The sequence below is a fragment of the Curcuma longa genome, chromosome 11 (genome assembly GCF_044706935.1).
Source record: "Curcuma longa cultivar G26 ecotype Majalengka, Jawa Barat chromosome 11, ITB_CL_G26_1.1, whole genome shotgun sequence".
Taxonomy (NCBI): Eukaryota; Viridiplantae; Streptophyta; class Magnoliopsida; order Zingiberales; family Zingiberaceae; genus Curcuma; species Curcuma longa.
In genome coordinates, this window is record NC_133871.1 from 18,057,506 (window position 1) to 18,081,265 (window position 23,760).

At 36.6% G+C, this 23,760-nt stretch overlaps 3 protein-coding genes across 4 annotated transcripts; all 3 read left to right on the forward strand.

Moving 5' to 3' along the window:
• The first annotated feature begins 4,034 nt into the window (after window positions 1-4,034).
• On the forward strand, window positions 4,035-9,954 carry LOC141839070 (oxygen-dependent coproporphyrinogen-III oxidase, chloroplastic-like). The gene is made up of 8 exons (XM_074726724.1): window positions 4,035-4,753; window positions 5,608-5,683; window positions 6,964-7,058; window positions 7,887-7,970; window positions 9,118-9,205; window positions 9,326-9,450; window positions 9,542-9,640; window positions 9,732-9,954. Exons 1-8 carry the CDS (start codon window positions 4,190-4,192, stop codon window positions 9,798-9,800), a joined length of 1,200 nt encoding a protein of 399 aa, XP_074582825.1. The 5' UTR covers window positions 4,035-4,189; the 3' UTR covers window positions 9,801-9,954.
• Window positions 9,955-10,164: 210 nt separating this feature from the next.
• Window positions 10,165-15,610, forward strand: LOC141840708 (uncharacterized). Of its 2 annotated transcripts, none has more exons than XM_074728767.1 (2): window positions 10,165-11,032; window positions 14,881-15,610. In XM_074728767.1, the coding sequence occupies exon 1, from the start codon at window positions 10,295-10,297 to the stop codon at window positions 11,024-11,026; it is 732 nt and encodes a 243-aa protein (XP_074584868.1). In that variant the 5' UTR covers window positions 10,165-10,294; the 3' UTR covers window positions 11,027-11,032; window positions 14,881-15,610. The 2 variants fall into 2 exon arrangements, with proteins under 2 accessions (XP_074584868.1, XP_074584867.1); XM_074728766.1 differs by lacking the exon at window positions 14,881-15,610 and adding an exon at window positions 11,850-13,073.
• Window positions 15,611-18,172: 2,562 nt separating this feature from the next.
• LOC141839288 (cation-transporting ATPase HMA5-like) lies at window positions 18,173-23,638 on the forward strand. The gene is made up of 9 exons (XM_074727003.1): window positions 18,173-18,600; window positions 19,757-20,371; window positions 20,528-20,957; window positions 21,197-21,522; window positions 21,758-21,816; window positions 21,897-22,239; window positions 22,332-22,529; window positions 22,627-22,884; window positions 22,981-23,638. The coding sequence occupies exons 1-9, from the start codon at window positions 18,289-18,291 to the stop codon at window positions 23,455-23,457; spliced, it is 3,018 nt and encodes a 1,005-aa protein (XP_074583104.1). The 5' UTR covers window positions 18,173-18,288; the 3' UTR covers window positions 23,458-23,638.
• Window positions 23,639-23,760: the final 122 nt, after the last annotated feature.

Consider the following 23,760-nt stretch of genomic DNA (forward strand, 5'->3'; position numbering starts at 1 on the left):
GCACGAAGAGAAGTGGGTTTCTTGCTGCTCTGCGATCGGAGGGGGAGAGATATATAGCGAATGGCGCCGAAACGCGGCCGCAGAAGGGGACAAAAAGTCGCTGAGGAAGCAGACAAGAAGCGGCGGAGTCAAGGGCCAGGCATGCAGGGAGGGAGGGAGTGAGGAAGAATCCAAGGGGCGCCCATGGGTTGCGCGCCAACTCCTGCTTCATTGTGGAAGAAAACCACGAAGGAGTTTGGTGGATTTGTTGGATTATTATCTTAATAAATTTTTTCTATATATAATAATTAAAATCTTAATAAATATTTATTACTTAATAATATAAAATATTTAATTAATATAAAGTTAACTAATTTCCACGGTCTATTGAATGGCTGAGTGCTTCGGCACGACTTCCCACTTATTCAAACTTAAAAAAGATAACAGATTGGATTTTTTTTTTATTTTGTTGTCGTGGTTTTCAGACCGTTCAAAGTTTCAAACTTAGATGGACTGTTTATTCACGAGAGAATATTTTTAATATTATTATAATAATTTTACCGAAAATATTAATATTTTATTTTATTTATTTATTTCACGCAAATTAAATTTATGTGTAATTTATTTAGTATTAAATGTTAATAAAAATATTAATTATCTAGTTGTTTTGTGGATTCAGCTGCACGGCTCGTGGATTCATCTCCAATTCCCACACCTTTTTGCTTCCTTTCTTCTTTGACTCGTGATCTTTTTGTAGGGTAGCTCGCAAATTAGGGACAATGGAGTTATTTAATAATATTATTATCAAAATATCCTAATATTATATATATATATATATATATATATATATATATATATATATATATATATATATATATATATAAGAAAAAAACATATAAATATATGATTGTTCTGGTCAGTACATCGTGGATGATTCTAACATCAGTTTAAGGATTGCTGACGTGTACGTTCCTGAGATGAGGTTGCATAGCGAAAATAAAAGAGTTGCAAAACACTCGAAATAAGGGTTAGAATAACATCGGGATGGATCCTGACAAGTCACTCCAACGCTCATGTTAGGGTTTGACGTGAAAAAGGAGTTTAATGACTTGAGAGAAATTAGGATAGATGTGTACGTACCTATATCCATGGGCATGAATGACCTTTTTATAATAGTTGATCTCCGAAATATTAATATCTGTTTAGGAAATATTCTGATATACTTATTCTTCTTTATTTGGACAACTTCCATTAATTTTTGCATGTTTTAAGAATATGTTTTTACTTATTCGGTAGAAACAGTTTTGGATTTTCTGGATTAGACAGGACGACTATGTCTCTGGATAAGAATAATGTGTTACGGTTGCCCATCGAACATTACGGCGTCGGCCCAATACTGACGTGTGAAAACAGGTCAAGATCGAAGCAATATCGGCACATACTACAAGGAACATGTTGAGACCAGAGCAGGAGGTCGATACATACTGCGAGTAGCATATCGAGATTGGAGCAGGAGGTCATGCGGATAGCATGTCAAGACTGAAGCAAGAGGTCGATACATACTGCGGGGATCATGCCGACAGGAGATCAGCATATGCTACGACCTACGAGGAGTATGTTGAGATTAGCGCAGGAGGTCAGCACATACTGTCATGAGCCTATCAAGATTGGAGCAAGAGATTGACACCCCATGTCTTTCAAAATCCTCCCTATACCCAACGTTCAGGTCGTCACTAAAGAATCCTATCGGATCAATGATCATAGCTCGATCGCAAATTAACTTTGATCCATACCTAATTTTCATCCTAACTATTGCCGATATCGATCGTTCATTTTTCTTTACGAGGGTTAGTTTTCGGTTAGAATGTTGGCTCGTTGACATTCATCTATGATCTTATATATTGTGGGGATCACATGACGTGCCACTTAGAAGAGCTTTCATGGATCGCTACACCATCTTAATTCAATATGGGATTGTGTTGTTTCGAGTTTTCATGAATAAATTTTTTTCATGAAAAATTTATTATCAAAATTATAAATAAATAAATAAATTTATAATATCAAACTTTTTTAGTAATTAAACAAATTTTAAAATATAAAAATTTAAATAATCTAACCATCACCTACTTTGACAACTTGATTAATTTTAAGCTCAAGGTAGTTGGATCGACTGTCTTGCTAAATAATTTTATTGGTGTGATATTAAATATATTATTAAAATTGATATATATATATATAGGGATGAAATATTGAGTTTTGCTAGCGCTGTCCACGGAGATGAACAGTGAAATTTCTTGCCACGTCGTCGACTGTCGCGCACGGAGTCGTGTAAACTCATCGCGCAGGATATCAATCCTATATATATATATATATATATATAAAATATACATACCGTGCACTGTTAGCTTTACAGTTTGTACCAGTTCTTTGCTACTCTCCAGAACGATCGCCGGCGACTTTGATGCATGGAGGCGACTGGGGATTCCGAGTCCGACGCCACGCCACTCTCCGACGCGGCGTACGACAGCGACGGCCCGAAGTCCTCCAGCGAAGGCGGCGGCGCTGCGGGCGAGAAGCCGCTGCGGTGCGCGACTCGGAGGCGGTGGCTGCAGGCGGAGCAAGTGGCCGCCGAGTACAGGGCGGCGGAAACCGACATCATCGGCGGAGGAGAGTCCAACGGATCGGAACCGGCCTCGACCACGACCACCCCCGCCGAGCGACCGGCTGCGGCTCAGCGGCTGAGAAGGAGGAGAGCGACCGCCGGTTCTGGGCGGCCTGCCTCGCGCATGGGTACCCATGAGGAGGCGAGGACCGAATTGAAATTACTGAAACTTAGTGGATATTATCTTAAATGCCATTCATTTGGTGGATTTATATGTATGTATATATATATTTTTTAATTTCTTAATTTTGGAATTTCGAATTATTAACGACTGTAAAATGGGCAAAAAATAATATGCCACTTTTCTTCTGCAACTTCAATTAAAGTAAAATAATATGCAACTTCACTTAAATTGTTCAATATATTTTTACATTATTTAATAATTAAGTTATCTAAAAACTAATAATTAACTTCTATAATTATAAAAATGCATTATTAATTTCTATTCAATTAATTTCATCAGATGATATTTATTTAAAATATCGTGAGTGTTAAAAAGTTTTTATTATTTATGTTACTTGTTAAAATATTTTTTAAATTAAATTAACACTCCTAGAATCAAAATTAAAATGATATAAAATCATTATTATAAAAATTAATAATTAATTTCTACCACGTATAAAAATTAGTATCTAGCTTCTACGACGTACATAAGTTAACCATCTAAGTTCCATGTCATGTACAACTTGCAAAAGTTAGTTGTTAGCTTATACACGATCGAATGAGGTACTCATTTGATTTTAATTAAAAATGGATGATCGCACACAGATATAAACATGATGGATACCAATTTAATTAAATATTTGATAAAATAATATTATCATTGTTGTGTATGTTCCAATTAGAATATGCATTTTAAAATGCTACATTAAATAATATTCTTTAAGGGCACTTGCATGCTAATTTAATCTCAATTTGCAAATTGCAAAGGAAGGAGGAGCCATGATGCCACAACATCATTATTCCATGTTGTTACCTTAATCAAAGTCATTAATTATAACCCAAGTTATTAATATTAATATTATCGTTTATTATTATATGGCAACTTGAGAAATTATGACCGCTCAACTTGTACTGATAAATCAATAGTTTTAAAAAATAATAAAGAAAAAAAAGAAAATACCACGTGGATTCTGGTCCTTTTGAGATGCATAATCATGTAAAGAGGATGCATTTTTTAAATTAATCTAAGTTTTTTTTTATTTTTCTAATCGGTCCGATCCATCTATTATTTTGTACTATGGTGTAAATTTATAATTAATGTGTAATCTATCTTTAAAAAGTCAATTAATGAGATATTATTTAATATTATTATATAAAAAGTCAATTAAAAAGGAAATTATATATATATAGAAATAAATAAAGATAATCTCATCCACCTCCTTATCCAAAATCAAACCCACCAACAGCCGATCCGCCTCAGTCGTATACCGTCACCGCCCAAAAGCCCAAACCACGGGCCGCCGGCGGTAACGGGAACGCCTTATAGTCTCCGTCCTCCTCCACTCCTCTTCCCGATCCCCAAATCGTCTCCCCACCTCCGCCGCAATGCCCTCCGCCGCTTCCGCCTCTGTCGCCGCCACCTCGTCTCTTTTCTTCGTTGGTCAAACCCTCAAGCCTCCCGCCCTCATCCGTTTCCGGCGCCTCGCCTCTACCGAGGCCTCCTCCTCCTCCCGCGCCCGATTCCCGCGCCTCGTATCCGTCCGCGCCGCCGTTGCCATCGAGAAGGAGACCCCTGAGAACGAGCGGCCCGAGACCTTCCTCCGCGAGGCCGATGGATCCCATTCCGCCGCCGCATCCGCGTCCGCCTCCGTTCGCGCCCGCTTCGAGCGGATGATCCGGGAGGCGCAGGATGAGGTGTGCGCCGCCATCGAGGAGGCCGATGGCGGAGGGACGTTCAGGGAGGATGTTTGGTCGCGGCCGGGAGGAGGGGGCGGCATCAGCCGGGTCCTGCAGGACGGAGCGGTGTGGGAGAAGGCCGGGGTTAATGTGTCGGTGGTGTACGGGATTATGCCGCCGGAGGCTTATCGTGCCGCCAAGGGGGAGGCTGGAGCCACGGATGGGTCGGTCAAGGCGGGGCCTGTACCGTTCTTTGCAGCTGGAATCAGTTCGGTATGCGACAAGAATTCTTTCAAGCTACTGAATAATGATTAGTTTGTAGAATGTCGTTGAGCAAGAGGGCATTGCGTTGGCAGTAGAACTGCAGTTGTTAAAAGAGTGATTTTTGTACAAGGCAGCATAGGCTGAAGTAAGTGCATGTTTAGTAGAAAAAAAAGTAAAAAATGATGGGTTTGTTCAACAATCTGGGTTAAACAGAACACAACAACACTGCCTCAGATAGATAAATGTTTGACTATTTGATCCTTGAATGAATTAGTCTTCATTAGCTATACTAGATCATTCAATGCTTAATGATCATAACTTCTTATGTAGCTCAGAAAATGATTTTATGCCTTTGTGGAACTATGTGCCATTGGGGATAGAAGAATCAGGATAATATGGCTAGGAACGAGTGAGCTCTATTAGATGTCTGAAAACTTGTGGAGAGCTTAGTATACTGAGTGGTTAATATTATATTTGAAGTTCATTTTATTGACTTTGAGGAAAGTTTTTTTTTTGTCTATGCCAAATGGTTTGCCAAAAATTTAAGACAAAAGCATCTGATTTCTTCTGAGAATATCGAAGAATGTTGATTTACTGAAGAATGTAAATTTAATAAGTGCAAACTGCAAAGTCGTAGAGTCCCAAAGCCTCAAACTTGTTGATTAAATCTTTATAGAGCTTTGGAGCACTGTAATTTCATCCATCTAGTTATTACTCTTCATCTTAGTCCTATGAAGTTGTCCCTTGCAGTATCATGTCCTGTACTTTTATTTTGTATTGCTTGTGACATTGTATGTATTAGGCTATTGCATTATGCACAACATGAAATAAATTTTTAATGCAATTTGCTCTCTGTTTTGCAGGTTTTGCATCCAAAAAATCCATTTGCACCAACATTGCATTTCAACTACCGGTACTTTGAAACTGATGCACCAAAAGGTACCTACTCTAGAGTTTCTATATTTTTATCAGATTTTTAAGTTCTGGATACATCTACTTGATTGATATTGTGACCTTTTATCATGTTTTAGACAATTTTTTATCTTGAAATTTCTGTCAACAACAACAACAACATACCAGTTGCATGCCCCAACTATTTAAGGTCAACTAACAAATATTTTCCTCTATTGAACTCTATTTAAGTCTACACAGCTACTAATATCTGGATCTTTTAAGTCAATTTAAATTATTTTGAGTAGTTATAGTTTCTCGCTCTTATACACCTCTTGGCCTCAATCCTATTTGTTCCAACTTGTCTAATCATAGAAATGTTGGTTATCTTTGATTATGTACATATAATTCCAATCTATTTGTTCATACAATTCCATCTTAGCATTTTAATGTTTACTACACATGTATATAAGGTTTCTCAACTGTGAACCACTATAGTTATAATATTTTCCGTCGTCCATAAATTTCTTAAGTGTGGATCTGCAACTATTTCAATTTTCTTTTGGCAAGTGGAGCTATTCTTGCTGTATTCTGAACATCTGCAAAGCTGCTCAGTCAGATACATGCTGTCACAACTTAACAAGCTAGAATATCTTCTTCTTTACAAGCCAGAATATCTACTCTTTCCAGTAGGGGTACTGGATATAACTAGTTTATTGACTAGATCATAGTTGAACAAAAAACGTTCACATATGGGCTGCTAGAAGCTATAATGTGGTCTATATAAGCTGAACTTATGTTGCTGTGAGATGCATAGTCTGTTGTTGTTAGTCTATAGCATGATAATTTTATAGTTCATTGCCACTTGAGTTGTTAATCCTCTTCAGGTGACATTAAGTGGAAAATTTACACTCTGCTATAATATGATGTTGCAAGTCAGCAATAATCCAGGTTCAATATAAATGCAATGCATCCCAACCTTGTTCTAATTATATAACTAAATTAGTAAATCAGTAGACCTATTATATTTTAAACTACCATTTGGAGCTGCCAGCTCTAATCCATATACAGAAAGAACAGCCCATTTATGGCCGATGGCTTATAAAGTTGTGTGAAGTTATCAGTGATTGGGATTCTCAATTTTTTGAAGATAATTTGTATTCAAAAGATTTCCTTGGATGGATTATTGAATAGGTGATTCAGTTCTGGTATTTTTGTATCAATTTGACTTAATCAGTCCTGTTTCAGTTTTAGTTTTTTTGTAGGAATTTGTATAATGTTGTATAAATGAAAACATATTATAATCTTTCATAAACATCTCCTTGCAGATGCTCCTGGGGCACCCAGGCAATGGTGGTTTGGTGGTGGCACTGATTTCACCCCTGCTTATATCTTTGAGGAAGATGTTAAGCATTTCCACACGGTCAGTTTAAACACTTTAAGCTTCTTGTCATTTTGGATTATCTGATTAAGCTCAGAGGAAAGATATACTGGCTTATATCAAAAATATGTTAATCTTGCAACAAAAGAGAATTGACAAAAAAGAAAGGAGATTAGAGCTTCAACATTTACTGTGTGAGAATAAGGAGACATACCGAGAGCAAACTAACTGCAAACTGAAAGGATTGTCTTGAGGTGTGGAGAAAATGGAAAGGCAGGAACAAGCAAGGGAAGTAGGGAAAAGTAGGGGAGGAGACACCATATTGGCTTCATCAAACCCATGGCTATGATGAAATCCCAAGAAGAAACAGCTCTATGAGTTGGAAGAAATAAATTATTGAAAAAAATAATTACTCATATACAATATGCTAATAGTATCCTAATGATTAAATAATTATTGAGAATACATCATTTATAACACCTTAAGTTATGGCTACAATTTGTGATTAAAAACCATGTAGTTTAAGATGTGTAAGCAAAATTTTTTTGTTTCTTTGTTGTCACATGGTTGTAAAACTTGGGAATAGACTTGATTGTTTTGATAGGATGCTGATTGGCTAAAATTTGACCACAGCACTACTTGACTGTTCTATGTACTAATCCACTATAGTCTATGTTTAATTGGTTGCTTTATATTTTTCTTTTTATTTCAATAGATATGTTGACAATCTTTGCAGTAATCTGTTTGCTTTAGTTTTTTTTTTTTTTTTTTTGATTCTGCATTCTGTAAATTCATCTGTAAAGATACCATTTTTACTTTCAATTATCTTGTTTAAGTTCTTATTTGATGTTAGCAAATTTATTGCATTAGATCCAAAAGCAAGCATGTGATAAATTTGATCCAAGTTTCTATCCCCGATTCAAGAAATGGTGTGATGATTACTTCATTATAAAGGTACACATTTTAATCCTCTTCAGTTATTTTTTTTCTCAAAATCAAGCTTATATTTTTATTATACAAGCTGATCTGTGGACAGTAAGCTTTTTGGTGTATTCTTGTATGTTTAACAAGTATAGTGTAGATCTCTTTTTTAATGATTTGGAAATATGGTGTTGATCATTTTCCTGTTGAAGATGAGTAGCCATCTAGTAGTTGAGGCATAGTCAGTTTGTTTTTTTTTATTCACATTGTGGTTCTTTAACAAATTCAATATACTACTTCATTTGACCTTCCAAAAAAATTTACATTTCTGACTCTGCTAACAGAAAAAAAATCCCCACAGAAGTTTACATCATTAATTAAGCTAGAAACAAACAAAGATGATTCCAGCAAGAGATCTAAATTGACTGAGACACAAGAAATACTGCACTTCATTTCTTACTGACAATTCACCAATTATCTGAGAATTTACCTTCCTGCATGATCCTTGAATTGCAATAACCATTCCACTAGGAATAACAGCAACAAAACTGCAACCAGACACCTCTCTTTTAGATTTCCATACAATACAGAGAAGAGACACCAATAACACTGGTTTAACTTGCAACCTGCATGCGTATAGTTTTACAACTTCACATGGCATATTCTGCATAAACCATTCGATATGCCACTATAAGTTGGTTGTCTCTATCGCTCACACCACGAGGTGTTTTCTCTTCTCATCCTGAACTCTTTTCCTTGTGAATTGCCTTTTCACTTATTATTTGTGAAACAATCTTCAGCATTTTAGCTAAACAATGAAGCAAAATTCATGATATTGCTTTTTGATAGTTGTAACTGACAGATTTTAGAAGCTATAGGCTGTAAATATTAGAACTGTCATATGTTCTGATAGCTGAAACCATCTTTTCTTTTCTTTTAACGTCTGGGTAGAAGACTGTTGCTTCTACACATTGGAATATGAATTAATACGTTGTTATCCTTACACATAAAACAATCTGATTTCTATTTGAAAGAATTGGAAACTTTCAGCCTTTGTATCCCATCTCTGAAAATTTTGATTCATCAAATCCAATTTTGATCATTGTCAGATTCGAAATTCAGATAAGTTTGCTCTTCTTTGATTTTTTCCTTTTGAATAATTTCTTAATATTTACTGCAGCATCGTGATGAAAGGCGTGGTCTCGGTGGCATATTTTTTGATGACCTCAACAACTACGATCAGGAGATGCTTCTTGCTTTCTCTACGGGTAATCATTCAAAAAAATTCTCAGATTTCTTAATTTTTTAAGCGAAAAACATTAACTTTATCCGTCATTACACCTCACTTTTGTTCACCTAATACCAGTTTATAACTGTCTTTTTGCTAGAATGCACAAAATCTGTTGTCCCGGCATACATTCCCATTATAGAACGAAGGAAAAACACACCTTTTAACGAGCAGCACAAGGCGTGGCAACAATTACGAAGGGGACGCTACGTAGAATTCAATCTGGTAAGCAAGCAAAGTGAAACAAACTTGTAAGCATTCCCACTTCATGAACTGACTATCAGTGAACACTATGTGCATCTTTCCCTTTCCGAAGGTATATGATCGCGGCACAACATTCGGCCTGAAGACCGGAGGACGGATCGAAAGCATCCTTGTTTCCCTTCCACTAACTGCTCGGTGGGAATATGATCATGTATGAACATCAAACCCCTCTTTTCTCACACAAATTCTCTTCCTAACCACTGCAAACTACTAACCAATGACCGAAACTAATTTCTCCGCAGCTACCCGAAGAAGGAACCGAAGAATGGAAACTCTTAGACGCATGTAAAAACCCAAAGGAATGGCTCTAATCTTCACCAAATATTCGATAGATAAGTAACTACTAGTTAAATTCATTGCTGGTTTGTGTTGAGCACAAGTTAAATTTGATCAGGTATGGAGTCAAACAGAGATTGTAATGAGTTGCATAATATTAATCTATTCAATGTTTTGCAGAATGTTTAAGAGCATGTTAGTGTGGATTAGAGCATGATACTTGAGATATATGTCAGAATGCAGTGTTAGATTTTGAATTTTTAAAAACTGAAACTTAAAATAAAATACAGAGAACTTTTTAATAGTATTGAACTTGATTTATGCATATTGAAAATATTAAAATAGTTTTTTTCCCCCTTTTAATCGAGAATTTTTTTTAATCTGTTGTTTTATGGGAGTTTGTAAATATAGCCTGCGCCTTTGAAGCGGATCGGGTTTGGGTTGACGGGGATCATGAATTGGATCCTTAATTTGGATCGGGTTGTGTTTAAATAGCCGCGTCAGAGTAGATCAAGCGCAATCCCTGAGAATGAGGAGAGCTTTGACGGCGGCGGCGATACTTCTCCACCGCCGGTCGCCCGTCGTCTTCATCTCCACTTCGACCTCTCCCCTTTCTCCTTCTCCTCCTCCTCCTCCCCTCGAGCCCTCGGCCTTCCTCACCGACGTCGAGCTCGCGGAGATCCGCCGCCTCGTTCGTCGCCTCTGCGACTCCGACCGCCACGACGCAGCCGTCCGCCTCGTCACCGCCGCCCTCCTCGCCGACCCCCCTCTCGACGCCCTTCCCATCGCCTCCCTGGCCGACAGCCTCTCCTCCCTCCCGGACATGGTGGCTGTCATGTCCCTCCTCACCGCACTCCGTTACCACCCCCGCCGTCCCTCCCCGATCCCCTTCTGTTACTCCCTCATCTCCTCCTACTTTCAAAATAGCCGCCCTAAAGAGGCCGCCAAGGTCCTTTCTTGGCTCTTCCGGTCGGATACCCCATGCCGGCCCGACGCGGAGGTCTACCGGATCTCGGTGGAAGGATTTTGCCGGATCGGCAGGATGCTCGATGCTCTTATTGCCGTCAAGGAGATGGTCTCCGATAGGATAACTCCGGCAAGCGAGACGCGGGTGAGAATCTACCGGGGACTGCTCCAGCAGGCTCGGGTCGACGAGGCACGGGAGCTGGATCCCGCATTGATGGTGATCGAGCAGAGTGGTGAAGGATTCGGTGATGTTTTGAAGCTTCTTGACAGAATAATTAAGAACTGGGAGGAGTAACCTACTGTAAGCCTTGCTTGCTTCCCTCTTGCTCCCTAGCACTTTGATTGATCAATGCTTCTTTAGGATGTGTTTGAATGAGATAATTTAGGCAATGTATTAGCCAAAATTTCATGTTGGGTTCAGTTTTTGGAATAGAATGAACAAGAAATGCTTTAAACAAAGAATATTTGTTCATTGAATATTATAAGGAATAGTTTTCACAGTGTAAAAGATATCCCTACAATACCTTGCTTGCACGATCAACCAGTTTGTCTAGCCAAATGACTTGTGTCATCAGCTCGGCTCGACCGAACTGCCTGACCTACTTGATTGACCAACCTAGCCATTCCATCAAGCCCGACTGGATCAACTATTCCGCTTGGACTGTCTGGTTTGGCTAGCTCAGTTGGAGCTATCAAATGTGTTATCTCAAGCATAAAATAAATAAGGGATAGACATCCTTGAAATAAATTGAGGAATAATACAATCAAATATAAACATAAGAATAATTATTTTATAGGAATTTATAAAAATAGAAATAAGTTTGCCTATGAACCACATGTACTAATATCCAATCCATTAATCTTGAGTTGCTGAGGAATTTCCTTTCATATTTAGTTTGTTCAGATTCTATCATGTCTCTATGTTATTCACTATGGCAATCTTGAGTGCTGTGAAGAACACAAGGATAGTAATCTGTTCGTTTTTTCTGGTTTTCCTAATGTTAAGGTTCATGAAAGCACTTTGTTTTCTTGGTATATAATATGTGTTATTTGATTATTGTGGTAATTTTTTGCTTTCAAGAACTGGTTCTGATCTTAGTAACTGAACATGGTTACAGGAAATTAAGCTAAGGTGGAATTCAGATGAGTTCGAATTCGGTCAAATAGGGTTCTTCCAAACTAGAACTAGTTCGGTCAATAGTGAGGATGGGATAGTTGTCAATTCAATCAAGCCGACCAATGATGATGAAGGTTGGGCTGAGGTGAATGGTTATGGTGGACTGCCAAAGCTTGGTCTGAAGGGTTGGGTCTTGGGGGTTGAATTGGGGTTACAGACAGAAGTGAGGTCAAAGAATGTTCGAGCTGGAGAAGATTATATTCCCTTGCTCGCCATTGCAAACCAAGATGACCGTAAATGGTTGGGAGTCCATCACAAGGCTCTAGAAGTGAATGCCCATCGGAACCATCTCTAGAAATGTTGTGTAACCATTGATCTAGATAATTTCTGTTGCTTGAATTGTAGTCCACCTAAATATGTGTCACTAATGAGTTTGTTTCAACATGAAATGAACAATATTGAAAAAGCAAAGGGTACCTTGAAATGATGGAACAACCTTCCTTGTATGCCTTAACTTAGCTCTCATTTTACATTGCTCTTGTTCATCTTTTCCTTTTGCTTCGTTACTGGTTTGAAAATAGATACGATAGTAATAGTGGATTTTCATATGGTAACATGCTGACTTTACTTGCATAGTATCATGATTAGATGTGCACTTTGTGAAGTGGATATGCTGATATGGATTTTGCAGCATAAATGGATGAGATAAACTTCCAACAAGGGAACATCAACAATGTGATTCTTATAACTTGTTAGTATTTACTAATAATTGCTTGGTGTAGTGGTAAACGAGTTGAATTAACTTGCTAAAGACCAAGGCTTCAAATTTATATAAGTTGGGAGGGTTTTAACCTTATTTCTCTCACTCAGAATGAGGAATAATTATATATCCAATATGTTGTGAGGATAGTCTGGTCAAAACTGAAAAAACTTGTTATTTAATTTCTTATTTGATCTATTTTCACTTCTTTAAGGTAAGAATTCTTCATAAATTCATTCATTTTTATTGTACAGTATCCATTTAAGGACGAGGCATATGCAAGTGAACACATGAAACAACAACAACAAATCCATCGTGTTGCTGAAGCTTATATAATTGATCAAAATGATATGCATAGTGAAAATATTTCACAAAGCTTCATATTGAAAGATTGTTTGAGCAGTGAGGGTAGAAAAATTATTAGAATATCCTTACAATTTAATAGATTTTTTTTTTTCAAAATACTTTTAGGGTCATATCAGTGTGGAAATTTGCCTGTTAACATTTTTATTTTACTGTAAATATCTTTCTCTTTTAAAAAAACTACCTATAAATCCTTCTAAATGACCATCAAATCAACTTAGGAGTGAATCTTGACAAATAGTAGAACTTTAAAGATATTTTGAGATGGAACAGTGAATAGATGCATATTTAATAGATTATTTCAACCAAGAGTGGGTAAAAAAGTATTATAATATAAATCAGAACATTTAAAATGAGAAGATATCTCTTCCAAGGTAACTAAAATTAGGCTGAACCATTGACATAATCCTTAAGTTGGAATTGGTAGATTCTTAAAGAATAAAATAACAAGAAATGAAATCTATTTTTATATTGCTTAATTTGGTTCAAATATTATTTTATTTTTGATTTGCAAGAATGTTGGATAAGTCTTCACAATATTAAATATATACATAATCTTTGGTCCAGTCTATTTGATTTGCTTGATTCGTTCAATCCTATCAACTCTTCCAACAGCTTCACTTAATTTGTTTGGAATACCTAGTTCATTTGTCTTGCTTAGAATCTTGTCTGGCTGAGTTCCTCCATCATGCTCAGACCACTAGGATCTCCTAGATCATCTAATTCACTCGACTATTTAAGTTTGTCTAACCCATTGACCATTAGGCTCACAATCCATTTTATTTGTTCCACTTTGTTTGTCCAACTTGTATAAACTGTTCAATCCTTCTAGCCTATGTAATCCTTGCCCATTAATCTAGTTGTAGGATTCTTTTGAGTCACTCATCTAGTTTGTCTTACTTGCCCCATCTACCTACTATCTTGATAGTTCCCTTTGTAATTGATGGTCGCGTCAATAATATATTCTTCTTCATAAATTTATCATTGTGAAAGTTCGGTGCTGCAAATTCATTCCTCCACAGCTTAGTGTCGTGTCAAGGTGTTTAAACGCGAAAGGGTGACAAGAAATGATTTGTTTAAAACTTTGTAAAGCTTAACATTAAGTTTCATGTCTTACTAATTGTACTTGATTGCTTGTGAAAACATGCTTTGTTTTGTACTCTCATATGGTTTATTTCATTCATGTCTTATTGGTTTAACATCTATTTCCTTCACTGTTGGCCAACAATTATGCCATGTGAATTTATAACAAATCATTTGAAGATCTAGATAACTCATTCACATTGAAATTCAAACAACTTTAGAAATTTTGATAATTTTGTTATGTATGGTGGCTTCACCAATATGATTCTATATTCATCCTGTCACAAAGTCAAGGAACAAGAGCTTGTAATTCCAAAAGAGCGAAGATCAATTGAGGGTCTTTGCATTATTTTTTGGGATATTTGGTGGTTTAAAATTCTAGGATGCGTGCTTCATTTGTTATCATACTAAACTTTTTTTCAACTATGCTTGGTCTGTTGGCTTTAATTTTGAAGATCATGCACCAAATTGAAGATATCTGCATGGGTGATATTGCTTTGTGTATCTATCATCTCTAGCCTAAACATTAGTTATTTACGATATCTTGGATTCAAGGGAGGATCAAGGAAATGATACTTTGATCTCCTCCATTTCACCTGGATCTATCTAACGTTGCCTTTAACTTCTGCCTACCTAATGTTTCCTATTTGTTATGCCTTATCCTTTCTCCTTTATCATTATCGACCCACTTGTACAAAATATGGCATTGATGGCATGCTTATAACATTCACATCCAAATAAATTCTTTTTAATGAAATGAACTATTTGTGTATTTTCTTAATCATGCTTTTAATTTCCAACCTACTTAAATGTTTTTGCCTTGTAGGATTCATCCACTGCCAATGGCCATCAGCAATGCAGGAATTGATGCAAATGCAATCTTCATAAATCATGAAAGGAAGTGCCAAGAACATGAAGGTAAACCACTTTTTTTTTGTAATAGTCAGCATTGCGTCCACTATATTGTGCTTTCTTATGTGCCCACCCTTTTGTCATTGTGCATCCATCTAAATGATTGTCTCATCCACTTGAAAACTAAAGTTGAGTGACTGCCACCAATGAGAGCACTTTGTCCTACACGAAAGCCAAAAATTTTCTTGTATTTATATGATATCAATCAACATTAAAATATGCACATTGATTGTACTTCAAATATCAAGCCCATTAGTCGGACCAAAGCTTTAAAGGGATAGAAAGATCATGTCTACCTTTAAGCTTTAATTAATTGAGTTGCACCAATAATGTGAGAACAAAGCTTGGTGCTTCAAAAAGAGCCTAGCACCATTAGTCGGCCAACACAATCTTATCGACATGGGAACTCATCCATAAAGTAAGTTTGCATATGTCGATCTTCACTTCCTATGTTTCTATATAAACTCATTTAGATACCTTGTATGGATGACAAAGGAGTACTTGAACTAGTGAATCCCATAGTGTCTTCACATTTTAAAACAAACTTGAGTTCTACCTTAACTCAACTAATCTATTTTAATTTGCTTGACTTGTGCAATCCACTTAGTTTATCTGGTCCAGTCGACCTACTTACTTGAAACATACTTTGATAAATAATAGGCATATTATAAATAATAAAAGGCTCCTCCGGTAGTAATCAAATAACAATATGAGCAAAAGTTAAAATGATATTCTTTTTTACTAAATCGTTAAAGAGACATTCTATGTTGTTTTTTTAATCAAAAGAGTATCCCACTCCTTATAAAATGATATAAGTGTTCTTTAGTATTATTCTCATTATTATCTTGTCTTTCTTCTAAATTAGGTGTGTTGTAACAATTACGAAATCATAGTTACTATACAGTTATAGTAGTTAAGATTTCGTAATTGCTATAACTTAGTTGTCATACAGTTGTAGTAGTTATGGTTTCGTAGTTGTTATATGGTTGTAGCAATTATAATTTCGTAATTGTTACAATATGAAAAAATTTTTAAAGACATTATTCGGAGTCTACGAAAAAGATTTAAATGATATTTTTTTGAGTTTGGAATCGAGCTGTTATGAATTCCACCCCATAGTTAGTTGTAGATTTTTGAGTGAGTTTCGATCTGATATATTATGTGTCGTGTGGTTTAATTCGAATTAAAAGTTATAACTGTTGTAACAACTATGAAATCGTAATTTTACAACGTGAATGTTAAATCTTAAATTTTAAGAGGTTATAACTTTTAACTCTGATTGAAATATATAACACATAATATATTAAATCGAAATTTGTTCAGAGATCTACAATTGATTTTTGAATGGAATCCATAATAGTTCAATTTCAAGTACAAAAAATATTTTTAAAAATTTTTTTGGAGGCTCCGAACAATGTCTTAAAATTTATTTTAAATGTTGTAATATCTATGATTTCGTAGTTGCTATAACTATATAACAGTTACACTTTTGTAATTGTTATAATGTGTCCGACTAATTTAGGATTTGAGAGAGATATAAGAAAGATAACAATGAGAACATAATTGATGTTTGTTGTGTCATTTTATAGGGTGGACATTATTGAGGTCATGTTGTAACATCTATAATTTCGTAGTTGTTATACTGTATAACAATTACGGTTTGTAATTGCTATAATGTGTCCGATTAATTTAGAATTTGAGAGAGATATAAGAAAGATAATAACGAGAATAATATTGTGATTGCTATAATGTGTCCGATTAATTTAGGGTGGGCATTATTTTGATAAAAAAAAACTAACATAGGCTTTGACGATTCAGCGGACGTCCTTTGACTTGTACTCTAAAAATATTATCATTTTAATAACTTTAAGGATGAAAAAACAAATCAATCCGTAAAGCAAAAACAATTTGCAGTTACATCAAAATGTGGAGAAGAAATCGAACTGGCCAAAGCATTTATTTCGTGATGTTTATAAACAAATGAATAAATTGATCAAAGCAAACGACGTGAAGTTGAAGATTGATAAAAGCCCTCCCCACCTCCATCCTTTATTCATTTCAACAACCTTGGGATATTGCCAACATCTCACAAAGTCTTCACTTTCTTTTGACAAAATCGTAAAATTGCCAAGAGGAGGGTGGTGGCTGGTGGGTGGGTATACAAATGAAGAGGGTGATTAGACAGATCAGATAATTAAATGATAAATTAACGACTAAATAGAGTTAGCACATAAAGTTAATCATAAAAATCAAATAAATTGAACTGATCAAATATAAATAAAAGCTGTCATCCTATTCATACTCCCAATCAAGAAAGTTGCCTAAATCATTCCACTAATTGACATACTTTGTCAAAATCTAGGACATAATCTAAATCCAAACTTGACCAGGGATTAAAAGTCAAGAGGAGAAAGTCAACACGGAATACGCCCGCCTCCGGGTCAAAACAGGAATCTTATGAATTTATTTAGGTAGAAATCGCAATTAAGTCCTTTACTTTTTAAGAATTATCACAAAGGCCTTTCTATCTTGTTAATTATAAAATTTAAACCCACGTTTTATCACCTCTAATTTATATTAAAAGGAAACCAAATATAGCTTCAATTTGTGCACTTAATTCAAATGAAATCTCTCTCACTCTTCTTCAGCAAAAAGAATCACAGAGATAAGTTGTAAATATGCCACGTGTATAAATAAATGACTTTTAAAATAAATGAGATTTAACGGAACATCAACATAAAAATTCTCATCAAATTAATTTACAAAAATTTACACAATCTTTATTTCCTCTAAGGCTAACTATTTTATCTAAAATTATCCTTTAAAACTTTTATTTTTTATCTAGGTCTTGCGATCCGATTAATTTTGAAAATAATCGTCTGATTTTATAAAAATTTTTCATCGACCATCAACATAAATTAAAAAGCGTAAATAACAATCTACACAATGGAAGGAGATAAATTTAATTACACAAAACAAACAGGGGATGTATGGTGGGATGAATGTTGATATGATAATGGATAACTTCCATAAGTTTTAGTAATAAGACTTTAAATTCTAATTTATGATCTTAATATTATAAGAGCATTTAAAAATAAATGAACTTTCAAGGGGGTCAATGATATTTTTACTAAAAAAGTAGTTTTTTTTATCGAACGAGGGCAAAACTGTCATTTGATATTGCAATGTTTCTGGAAAAGGGTAAAATCGTCATTGCAAATTGCTATGTTTCTTTTTTACTTTCCGATTTTTTTTTGAGTTTTTTTTTCCCTCTTTTTAATCCTTTTCTCCTCTCGAATCCCTCACGCTCGCGAGGACTTCCATGGCACCGAGCTTGGTAGACATCCAATTGACCACCGTCGCTGGTCGCCGGGCGATTACCGCGAGGGATGAGGAAGAAGGTGACCTCGAGGACGTCCGCCTCCTCGATTCCTACGACGAGGAGGCGGCGGCCACAAGGGAGGAGGTGGAGAAGGAAGCGAGGCGAATTCAAGTTAGAGTCACTGGGATGACTTGCTCCGCCTGCACCAGCTCCGTGGAGGGTGCGATCTCAGCCCTACCGGGAGTCGTCCGGGCTACTGTCTCCCTGCTCCAAAACAAGGCCTACGTCGTGTTTGATCCCAGCCGTGTCAAGGTCAGATCTTTTTTTTTCTTCTTGTTGATCTCTGCGCTTTATGTTGGTGCTTCTCCGCTACGATGAAGTTGTTGTCGGTACTGCTTTTTAATTATCTGGTTTGTGAGTTGGGGTGAAAATTTCTGTTTTATGGACTCTGCTCTGCCATTTGGAAGCAAAGATTTGTCCTTTAAGAATTTCTGTCTATATGTGTTTGGTTTTTTTGGATCGAGGAAAAACTGGTCGGGAGCAGGGAGCCTTTGTGTCTGTTTCCGTCTTTGTAAGCTCAAATGAATTCTTCCCAGCTCGAGAAAAAAATTAAAGTAAGGTAGTCTTGTGAGCTAAAGCGAGATAATTCCTGCATTCAGCAGCAGTTAGTGAAGAGGACTTACTGTACTTGCATGATAATTCATTTCTGCACCTGCACATTTAAATCCTTGACATCCCTAACTCTAGTGCATATACGCCAATCATTGGTGGTGGCGGAAATAATATTCCCATCATTCCAGTTAAGTAACTGACAAGAGAGTTATTCTGCCGATGACAATATATTCATTGCTGCACCTTATGGCGCGTAGGACTTTCATAGTCATTAACTCATTTACAAAACCATTAGTTTTCTCATAGGTTTTTGCATTTAGCTAGGATTTCATTGTTTCCTGTCCTTTTATGGAGTGTTGTTTCTAATTCTGACACTTGAGCATTGTCTGATCATACAAGATTGTGTGGATTGGCTGTATGTGAATATTTGATTTTGGCTGGGCTGTTATCTTCCATCTGGGATTCTAGTTATTTCTGTAGTTCCTTTAACAGTGAACTACCTTCCAAATCAAATTAGATTATTAAAATTCCTTGATTGGCTTATACAAAAGTTGTAATTTTCAACATACCTACAAAAATAACCTCATGCTCCTAACACTTCCATATTATCACTTTCCCTTTATTTCTTTACAGCAAATTACTTGAGTGTGTCATGCTGATTGACTAGTTTCTTCGAAGTAGTTAAATTTAGTATATTTATGAAGTTGATGCAAACCCTGTTAGAGTAATTCAAGAGAAGGATTCAACTCATATAACTTATTCCATAGTTTATCATTGTAAATACAATTATCTGATGCAAGTTATTTTGACCCTCATTTTTGCTATTGCTTACTTGATGCTTGTTGTCCCTATGCAGGATGAAGACATAAAAGATGCTATCGAAGATGCAGGATTTGAAGCAGAACTCCTTCCAGAAACTAATAATAACCAAAGTGGTTCCAGGAAGACCTTCACTGGGCAGTTCAGGATAGGAGGCATGACTTGTTCGAATTGTGTAAACTCTATTGAAGGTATCTTGACAAAACTTCCTGGTGTGAAAAGATCAGTTGTTGCTTTAGCAACTTCACTAGGAGAAATTGAATATGATCCATCAGTTATTAACAAAGATGAGATTGTTTCTGCAATTGAGGATGCGGGCTTTGATGCTTCTTTTCTGCAAAGCAGTGAACAAAATAAAGTTTTTTTGTTTGTGGATGGATTATCAAGTGAAACAGATGTTCGCAATATACAAGGAATGTTACGGGATTTGAAAGGGGTGCGGCAATTTGAGGTAAATTCTAGCCTTGCGGAAGTGGAAATTGTCTTTGATCCAGAAGCTATTGGTTTGAGATCTATTGTTGAGTCCATTGAGAAAGGAAGCAATGGTAAGTTTAGGGCATCTGTGCAAAACCCTTATGCACTAGCAACTTCAAATCATGTCGAAGAATCCTCAAAATTACTTCAGCTTTTCCTCTCGAGTCTGATTCTCAGTGTAAGTTTGATCCTTAATTCTGTAAACTGACTTCACTACACTCGTCTAACATAAAGTTCTAGAACCTGTAACTTTGTATGTTACTAAATTTTTTCGCCAAAGTGATGTAGTTTCTTTATATAGCATTTAATTATTCCTTTTTTTTCTGTACAACAGATTCCTGTCTTCTTCATACGGATGGTTTGTCCTCGGATAGGTTTATTGAGTTCTTTCTTACTAATGAAATGTGGACCTTTTCTGATTCAAGATTTATTGAAATGGGTACTGGTGAGTATTATTCAGTTTGTTATTGGTAGAAGATTCTATATGGCAGCATATAAAGCAGTAAGGCATTGGTCTACAAACATGGATGTTCTGGTTGTACTTGGGACTTCTGCCTCTTATTTCTATTCGGTAGGTGCACTGTTTTATGGTGCATTTACTGGATTTCGACCTCCAATATATTTTGAGACAAGTGCTATGATTATTACATTTGTTTTATTTGGGAAGTATTTGGAAGTTGTTGCCAAGGGCAAAACTTCAGATGCAATTAAGAAACTGGTTGAACTTGCCCCTGCAACAGCTTTGTTATTGGTGAAAGATGAAGGTATGTAAACCATCTCTGAATACTTTAGGTAAGGGGAAGTATCTCACTGAGAGTTTTAATTATATTCTTTAACTGCAATCATTTTTTTCTATTTTATAATAAGTTGCCTATCTTGAAATCAAAATCAAATGGCATACATTGAAGTTCATTATCCAATGAGCTTGCATTAAAAATGTCTTTAACTATTAAGGTTCTGTGCAACTTGTACCTGATTCATGTGATCTGTCTGTGGATTGCAGAGGCAAGATACGTAGGCGAGAGAGAGATAGATGCACTCTTGATTCAACCTGGTGATATTTTAAAAGTTCTTCCAGGTTCAAAAATTCCTTCTGATGGTATGGTAGTTTGGGGTACAAGCTATGCTGATGAAAGTATGGTCACTGGTGAATCTGAACCAGTCTCCAAAGAAATTTCCTCTTCTGTTGTTGGCGGTACAATGAACTTATATGGTGTCCTTCATATTCAAGCCACAAGAGTTGGATCTAATACAGTTCTGAGTCAGATAATTTCTCTGGTGGAGACTGCTCAGATGTCTAAGGCTCCAATTCAGAAATTTGCAGACTATGTAAGTAACTGCAGTAATCTCTTTTCCTTATTCATTAATCCTTATAGAAGCAATTTATTCTACTCCATAATTTTTAGATTGTGATAAACATCATTGCTATAGTACAATGATTACTTTTGTCTGAGTATCAATACTTAGTTCATTCCTTGTGTCCTATATGAAACTGAATTATTTTGGTGACTATAGAAATCAACCATTTTTTTTTCTTCTTACAATCTATTTATACAAATTACAGGTTGCCAGTATTTTTGTTCCCATTGTTATCTCCATCTCCTTAGTGACATTCTTTGGATGGTAAGTTCACATTAATGTTCCAGAATCCAGATGTTTTTACTCCCGAATTTGGTGATTCTTATTCATGCTATTCTCTTTAGGTTTGTTTGTGGATTGCTAGGAGCTTACCCTGATTCATGGGGTGAGGAAAGGAGCAATTGTTTTGTGTTCTCTCTCATGTTCTCGATATCTGTCGTTGTTATTGCTTGCCCCTGCGCCCTTGGTCTGGCAACTCCAACAGCTGTCATGGTAGCTACTGGTGTGGGTGCTTCTCATGGAGTCCTAATTAAAGGCGGAGATGCTTTGGAGAGAGCTCAGAATGTGAACTACGTGATCTTCGATAAAACAGGCACGCTAACACAAGGAAAAGCTACTGTAACAACTGTGAAAGTTTTTTCAGATATGGAACTTGGAGATTTTCTTACTTTGGTTGCATCTGCAGAGGTGAGTGCATCATACCATAAAACAGATTATTTGACACCATGATCAAATAATAGCACAGCCTCCATAATTTTTCCTCTATCAATGTGGTGCAGGCTAGCAGTGAGCATCCTCTTTCAAGGGCAATCCTAGATTATGCGTATCATTATCACTACTTCGATAAGCTTCCTACAAATGGTGCTACAAAGCAGAGCAGAGATCAAATCTTATCAGAATGGCTTCTCGAAGCCATCGACTTTTCTGCTTTGCCTGGGAGAGGGGTGAAGTGCTTCATCAATGGAAAAAGGGTTCTGGTTAGTTTTTGAATTCGTTTTCAGTCCTCTCTCTCTCTCTCTCCTTATATATATGAACACTTTGAACTGTGTTTGGTGCATTCCATGTCATGGGCAGGTCGGCAACCGAGCTCTAATGGCTGAACACAGTGTTCCTGTTCCTACAGAAGCTGAAACTTTCTTGGTAGACTTGGAATTGAATGCTAAAACAGGTATTCTTGCGTCCTATGATGATAGTTTCATCGGAGTCCTAGGAGTTGCTGATCCCCTAAAAAGAGAAGCAGCAGTTGTCGTTGAAGGCCTAAAAAAGATGGGTATCCATCCAGTCATGGTAACGGGAGATAATTGGAGAACTGCAAACGCCGTTGCAAAGGAGGTTGGTTTCTCATCTCACTTTTAAAATCATTTTCACTTCATTCTGCTCTTGTTGCCATCACCATTGTAATGAGTAACTTTGTTAACTTCTTTGCAGGTTGGAATTGAAGATGTTAGAGCTGAAGTAATGCCAGCAGGAAAAGCCGACGTGATACGCTCGCTCCAAACTGACGGGAGCACGGTCGCAATGGTCGGCGACGGCATAAATGACTCCCCTGCACTGGCTGCTGCCGACGTCGGTATGGCCATCGGTGCCGGAACTGACATTGCTATTGAAGCTGCAGACTACGTCTTAGTGAGAAACAGCCTTGAAGACGTGATCACCGCGATCGACCTCTCGAGGAAGACCTTCGCTCGGATACGCTGGAACTACTTCTTCGCGATGGCATACAACGTCATCGCAATTCCAGTCGCAGCTGGCATCCTTTTCCCCCTCACCGGGCTACGTATGCCGCCATGGCTGGCGGGCGCCTGCATGGCTTTCTCGTCGGTGAGTGTTGTATGCTCCTCTCTGCTTCTCAGAAGGTACCGAAAACCTAGGCTCACCACTGTACTGCAAATTACAGTGGAGTAACTAGTTCCTTCCATTGTCATAGATTAAGGTTTTTGCAGAGATTGCATCTGAAAAGGACCAACAACCATAATGGTCTGCTTGTTCATAGAAATCCTCTCTTTTTGTAAAGGTCAATTGTCAAAATACACCCCTCAAGGTTTGATAATTTCTTCAAAAATACCCTTCAAAAAGTCAAAATTTTTATGACATTAATTTTTTTCCTTGTTTTCTCTCTTTATATTTCCTGCCCTTTTCTTTATAATCTATTTAAAATTTACAGAACGAGCATTCGCCTTGCAAAGATATATGAATAAGCCATTTGAT